General features: G+C 29.7%; 1 protein-coding gene across 1 annotated transcript; it reads left to right on the forward strand.

Annotated features, from left to right (window-relative positions):
• Positions 1 to 3,662: 3,662 nt before the first annotated feature.
• On the forward strand, positions 3,663 to 4,635 carry LOC140985230 (LOB domain-containing protein 37-like). The gene is made up of 2 exons (XM_073453019.1): positions 3,663 to 4,009; positions 4,121 to 4,635. Exons 1-2 carry the CDS (start codon positions 3,826 to 3,828, stop codon positions 4,567 to 4,569), a joined length of 633 nt encoding a protein of 210 aa, XP_073309120.1. The 5' UTR covers positions 3,663 to 3,825; the 3' UTR covers positions 4,570 to 4,635.
• The last annotated feature ends 2,906 nt before the right edge of the window (positions 4,636 to 7,541 follow it).

The raw sequence follows: 7,541 nt of genomic DNA on the forward strand, positions 1-7,541 counted from the left end.
AAATTCTTGACGAATCTAAGTCACATTTAGTGAGGTGTATTTAATTCAGAGTTTTGATTATTTTTAAAGTAAGAGAGTTTATAATAATTGGGTGTTGTTGAAACTCGAGATTTCATCTCAAATTTTTGGAATATTTTGTATCAAATGAATTATTTTGTCCGGGATTTGTAAATAGCATAAAAAAAATTATTCAAAAAATTTCTTTGCCCTCGATAGATCAAATTGATTGGTCGCTAGAAATCCTATCTCGAAAGATTTTGCGTTTAAAAATAATTTAAAAGTCAAATGACTATAAAGTTGCATGCTTCAAAATTTGAGATTTGGGTTCATATTTGATCATAAAAATTGAAATCAATACTTCTAATTAAGTTCCATCTGAAGATTTACTCAAAAAAAAAAAAAAAAACAGTTCCATGGGAAGATCAAATTAAACAAACTGCAACATTATGAAACAAACTTTACTTGCGCGATAAACCTCATTTTCGGGCAAGAACAACATTAAACGAATGAAATTTCTTATGGCCATATTTCTCTGAAGTGTGTAAAACATTATTTGACTCTCTATTCCATGTAAGGACAACAATTGCAGTTGAGAATTAAAATGCTTTGAACCCTTCACATCTCAAAAAATAGAATTTCCAATATTTGTTAAATTTAATACAGGAACTTCGGTTTGTTGTGAGCTTTTAAAAATTTTTTTAAGCATATTTTTATCGTTAGAAATTATATTTTAGTTTTGATTAATCTAATTATAAGATTTTATCTATACATTGATCTTTACGGTCCACACGTAAATATTTTTTTATGACAATGAAACTCACAGTTGTTATCTTTTAGTAGTATGAAAAACCCACAATAATAGTTGATTTAACTAATTATAATAAGCCAAAATTTGCTACATGGTTTAATGGAAACCCGTCCTCTACAATTAAGATGGATTATTTGAATATTGGAATGTTCGTATATAAAAACAAAAAATGTGCATTTAATTATATCTAATAGTGGATAAGATTAAGATGTCTCTTTGGATTATAATTCCAATGAATCTTTCTTAATCGAGTCTTAGCTAATCCTCATCCATAACGTTTTTTTTTAAATGTGAAACGAATATTTGCATACAAAGAGTAGGTTTTTTGTGAGACGTTCTCACGAATTTTTATTCATGAAAAATGTCAATTCTGTTCATATTTGACATAAAAAGTAATATTTTTTCATGAATGATCCAAATAGAATATTTGTCTAACAAAATTGATTCGTGGGACCGTCTCATAGAAGTTTTTGTGATTATATGAATTTGTTTCAAGTGATTAATGCTGTGAATGTTTAATTGTTTTTTTTTTTATCGGATACCAATTCTAATCCAATGAGCTTGCCTGCTTGGGGCTCATTAGTGGCAGACACCACAAATTAAAATCTTTATTTTATATATAATTTTCCTTAAAAAAATTGTTTGAAAGTAGCCATTTTCCTCTTGACTTTTTGCTAAATCTGTCCCCGAAATTTTCGAGGAGGACTCATCTGATCGCAATTGTATAAACACAAAAACTCTTGTGAGACGGTTTCACGGATCAATTTTGTGAAACAGATATTCTATACGGGTCACCCACAAAAAAATATTACTTTTTATGTCAAATATATTAATTTTTATTGTAAATATGGACAGAATTGATCCGTCTCACGAATAAAGATCCGTGAGACCGTCTTATGAAAGACCTACTCTTGTATAAATTATTCAAGATTTCTCTCTCCGTATATATTTCTTGTTTTGTGTCACATTTTATACACGATACATATTTATAAATGACAGAAATAAATATTGATCCATTATACAAAGTTCAAGTTCCAATATATATTATTATTTTTTGTTTATATTTTTCAAAAACACCAAATATTAAAAAAAATAATAGGTTCAATTAATAAATAATTTTACATATAAAAAAGCTAATATATAAAATGAGTAAGTGTAAGTTCGAGTCATGAGCCATAATAATCCAAAATAAAACGTCTAAAACGACAAATGAATCTCATGTGTAAAGCTATCAAAAATCAAGAACAGCTTTACAAAGCATCGAAAGGGCAAATTGAATTATGAACCATCAAATATTTTTATAGCATAATATATATAATAATAATAATCTTTAAAAATATATGTTTGGATATATATAAATTAGCATCGATGCATCCAAACATATACTCATTTCTAGCACATCCTTATCTCGATGTTCTCTATATTTGTTCATTTAATCAACTCCTCATATGATCTTGCTTTGATAATATTAACATTTTTTTTATGTCCTATAATCAAAGCATTATATATTACACAAAAACTCATGTGAAACGGTCTCACGGGTCAATTTTATGAAACAGATATTCTACATGGGTCATCCACGAAAAAGTACTATTTTTTATGTCAAATATATTAATTTTTATTGTAAATATAGACATGATTGATCCGTCTCACGAATAAAGATATGTGAGACCGTCTTATGAAATATCTAATCTATATATTATACGAGCAAATTATATTTTTGGTCATGTATATATAAATGTCTATTTGTGATTTTGATTTTATATATTTTTAAATTTCAGTCTTGATCTGTTATCTTTATAATAGTTTTAGTCATTTTTTCGACGTGATGCTAATGTAGCACTGAAATAATATTATCACATCAGTACTCCAGATGAAAAAGACTAAAATCGTCAAAAATCAAAAGATATATACATGAGTAAAATTAAAATTTAATAACATAAAAAAACAAAAAAAAATTATATAACCAAAATCACAAATTTTCCTATATTATATAATACTTACAAAAATGTAGCATATATTATATAGGGGAAAGGAGGGGGCATCAACATTACACCCTTTGGCGGAAACATGGGGCCTTCTTTTCCCAACACCTTTGGAAATCTCTCCCAACTCAATATATAACACCAACCATTAATTAATTCCCCATTATTTTAATTCTTCTACAAAAACTATTCCAATATCTTTTAATTTTAATCAAACTAGACTAAACTTAAAACTAAAATTTTAAAAATTTGTTTACAATATATGTAATTGTATAATAGATTATATTAATTATTTTAATTTGTGATCATTATTAACTCAGTGCCTCAATCTTTCTTATTGTTTAAATAATTTATAAATTGAATTAAAGTTGTGCTTGAATCTATAGATCTCAGATGATGGCTTAAAATTAATTTCAGATTTCTTTATTCACAAAAACTCTTGTGAGACGGTCTCAAAGATCAATTTCGTGGGTCGAATATCTTATTTAGGTCATCAATGAAAAAATATTACTTTTTATGTTAAGAGTATTGTTTTATGTTGTGAATATCGATAGGGTTGATCAATCTCAAAGATAAAGATTCATGAGACCGTCTCACAAGAGACATACTCTTCTTTATTTACTCGGATGAACAAAATTGAAGTGTTTCATATCAAGTTATACGGTTTCAATAATAATTATGATTGATTTAAAATATACACAAGATTGATATTATCCGAATCTTCATTTCTCAATTAATATTTATCTCCTAACCTAATATTTTTCTATTTTATAATCTAATAATAAATTATTTATATACTTTCCAATAGATTATTAGTCTAAAAATGTGTATGACTAGCTGCATAAATACATGCATGGTCAACTCCTCCCTCAATATATATTCTCCTCATTCTCGCCAGGCATCTTCAACTCTACTCTCTCTCTCTCCTCCTTCCATTGATCAAACTCAAGCACGAAACTTTAATTTAATCATATATCAGAAGACCCTTTTTCGTTAATTTCTTGGTGTTTCGAAGCTACTGAATCGAGAACTATGAGTTGTAATGGCTGCAGGATACTCCGCAAGGGATGCAACGAAAGCTGCATCCTCAGGCAAAGCTTGCGAGGCATACAGAGCCCTCAAGCTCAGGCAAACGCCACGGTTTTCGTAACCAGGTTTTTCGGCCGCGCCGGGCTCATGTCCTTCCTTTCATCTGTCCACGAATCCCAAAGACCTGGTGCGTAGATTTAATTTGTGCACACCACGTTCTGTAGAATACTCTGTGTGTGTGTGTGTTTTTTTATTTTATCTATTCGTTAATATCTGTTTTTCTTTCTTTGTTTTGCAGATTTGTTTCAATCTTTATTATTTGAAGCATGCGGGAGGACAGTGAATCCAGTGAACGGGGCCGTGGGATTACAATGGACGGGGAATTGGAGGGTGTGCCAGGCGGCAGTGGAGACGGTGCTTCGCGGCGGCGTTCTGCGAGCCTTGCCGGAGTTTAAAGAAGGTTTTGCCGGAAATGGAAATAATCTGTACGGGTGTCAAGAAATGAACTTGAGGCTTAAGAGGAAAGGGTTTAATATAGAAGAGACCACGAGTGGACTAAATCTCGGGTTCACGGCTGGTCTCCCGGCAAGAATGACCTCCGGTGGGAGGGTGAAGCGGCGGAGAGATAACAACAGGCCGGTGACACCGTCGGAGGAGTCCGAAACGACGACTTTTGAAAGTGGTTTTGTTTCCGGTCAAGAACTGCAGCACGGACATCAAACCAAGCTTTTGAGGTTGTTCTTTTAAGGTTTTATCATTTAATTAATTTTATGGGCTATCGAAATTAACAAATCTCATGAGAGAATTGCTTGAGCTTTTGTCTTTAATGTCGGAATTTTTTTTCCTAAGATTTTTGGTGGAACTTTTTTCCTCCCTTGTAAAAAGTATAGTCGCATCAAATCAAATAAAAGGTTTAGTTTTTGGTAATTATATTTTCGTTCAATTAATAAAATTTTAAATATTTATTTCAAATAAATTATTCAATTTGGTCTTAGATATATAGATCATATCGTAGGTGGATTGGATTGGTGTCCCCCGAAAACACAAAAAAAATGGTTTCAACGCTTAATTTTCTCCGCATATATAATTATGGCCAAAACTTCAACTATTCGGTTGATGGGTCCAATTAGAATTATGATGTTAAAATAAAAGAAATATGCCCCTTTTAAAATATTTAATTAATGAATAAAAATAATATTTCTTTATTTAATGTTAATAAAAAAATGGAAGACGTCATANCAAAACTCGAAACGATACGCTTTGGTATGAACTTTTGTCAGCATCGTGGTTGTTCGAATATATGCATATTTATATATTCTCTCTTGGCCGCTCTGGCAATAACTCAACTATGGGAGAATTATCGGTTGGATTGAAATCTTATAACTGTAATTTAGACTATGTTGAAGAGTCTGGAGTTCTTATCGTTACATCATAGACAGAGATTGGCAAACGAAGTTGCCCACCATCTAGCTCAGGAAGTCATAAAATCTTAATCTAGTTTCGAATGGATCAAAAATTGAACTTCCGCTACATATATGATAAAATTTGTGTCCAACCGGCTGAGAAGATATACTGGGTTCAAACTTAACTGTAAAATGTGATCAGACGATTTTTTTAGGAAGAAAATTGTGACAAAGCGAGGTCCAAGACTCCTTAAAAATTAAACGTCATTTAAAATATCGAGTCGACCCGATATATATCTATTATGAAAATAACATTTTTGGCTTAAAATGTAAATAATTTTCATGAGTTGGGTCGAGTCGGAGATTCATCTTACAAAATTGAACCGTGAAACGGTATTACAAGAATTTTTATCTAATAAAATAAATAAAACTTAAATTTTTTTAAATAATTTTATCAATTTACATGCATATAAAATTGTTGGATTAAATGTGTATGAGTGATAATATTATTGGGATGAGTGATCTTTTGAAAATCTCTCATTCGTCAAGTTGTTGACGTTATGCCATTTTATCTGATTGATCAGATAAGTTGTAAAAAATTGATATATGATCTTAATGGTTTAGATTATTTTTGTTGGGGACATGACTAATAAATAACAAAGAAATATTAAGATCAAAATCAAATGTCATATGACATAACACCACCGGTGAGGCATGTTGTTACCAATATTAAATTTTCTTTTTGATATATATACTATTATATAATATCTAAATCTTTTAGAATAACTTTATTTGTTCATGTTAATAGATGTCTAAATTTGTCTTAAGGTACAAAAAAGAAAATTGTTATTAAAAAATTTCTCACATTCTTTTACCATTGTCTCATTATTCTAACCTCTATCCAGTTATCCTAACATAGAAACAAATATAAATAAATTCAAATTTACAAAAATTATTTATATTCTATACATATGTATTACATGTGCTTGATACACTAATTTATACTATATTATTAAATTTGAGACACTTAAATTAACTAATTTTTGGTGTCATGATCTGTTTTAATAATTATACATATTAATACAATGTTAAAACTATAATGTAAGTTACACGTAGTTTAGCGGATAGAGTCTCTGTTTCTTAGGCATTAAGTTAAAGTGTTAGGTTCAATTCTTATTGGGATCATTTTTTTATTTATTTTTTAATTTATATGTCAAAATTGCAGTATAGATAGTCAACCACTATTTTTTATAATTATATTTTGACTCATTCATGTTTCATTTCATTGAGCAACTCACTTTTTTTTATTAATTATTTTAAAATTACAGTTTGGCATATCATTATTTTTGCACAATCAAAGTATGACTCTAATTTAAATATATATCAGATTAATTATAAAAAAAAATTGTAAAAGCACGTAACGCGTGCCAAGAGTCAATGTAATGTAATTAAACATAGGTGATCATTCGGTTGATTTTGTTACCGAATAAACCAAAATTTATAATATCCGAATTCAGCCGACAAAATTTTTTTTAGAAAATCGATAAAAATTAAACGAACTAATCGATTTGTTTTAAAAAAAAATGAAAAATTGAAAGTAAAAAAAAAGAAAAAATCAAGGACAAGACTAGGACTGTAAACGAATCGAATCGAATCGAATTTTAAGAAATTTTCAGTATTCGAGCTCGAGCTCGAATCCGAATAATCATATTCGAAGCTCGATTCGAAACTCGAACTTTTATTATTTTCGATTCGAACTCGATTCGAACTGAGGCTCGAGTTCGAATTCGATTCGAACTTTTATTTTTTAAATATAATGCTAAGGTTCGCGAACAATCGAACAATATATTTTTATCTCGAATTCGATTCGAAAAATATTCGAACATGTTCGAGTTCGGCTCGAATTTGATAATTTCGAATTTGAACCAAATATTATTCGAACCGGCTCGAAAAGTTCGTGAACGTGCTCGGTTCTTGTGTTGGCTCTTGCCATCTCGTACCTCTGTCATGGACATAAGCATTTTCACCATCTTGCTCGATTTCTTGTAAAAAAAAAATTGTACCTTGTAGAAGAATGGAGAAAAGATTGAGAGGAGGCTACTGGTGGATGTTGTTTTTTAGGTTATTAAAAAAGCTAGTGAAAAAAGCTCTAAAATAGGGCTTTTAAAAAAGCTCTAATTTCAACTTAAATAAGTGATTTTTTAAGTACTAGAAGTCCACTCAAATAAATTAAAAATTAAAAAAGCATTTTTTTTAATTTAGCTTCTTGTGCAAACGTTCTCTTAAAAAGGTTTGAACGTCTGAAAGAAAGTTTAA

The sequence above is a fragment of the Primulina huaijiensis genome, chromosome 9 (assembly GCF_012295235.1).
Source record: "Primulina huaijiensis isolate GDHJ02 chromosome 9, ASM1229523v2, whole genome shotgun sequence".
Lineage (NCBI taxonomy): Eukaryota > Viridiplantae > Streptophyta > Magnoliopsida > Lamiales > Gesneriaceae > Primulina > Primulina huaijiensis.

Coding starts and splice junctions, on each gene's coding strand:
- LOC140985230 (XM_073453019.1), top strand. CDS start 3,826: ATGAGTTGTAATGGCTGCAGGATACTCCGCAAGGGATGCAACGAAAGC. Junction 4,010..4,120: donor CCACGAATCCCAAAGACCTG/GTGCGTAGATTT, acceptor TTTGTTTTGCAG/ATTTGTTTCAATCTTTATTA.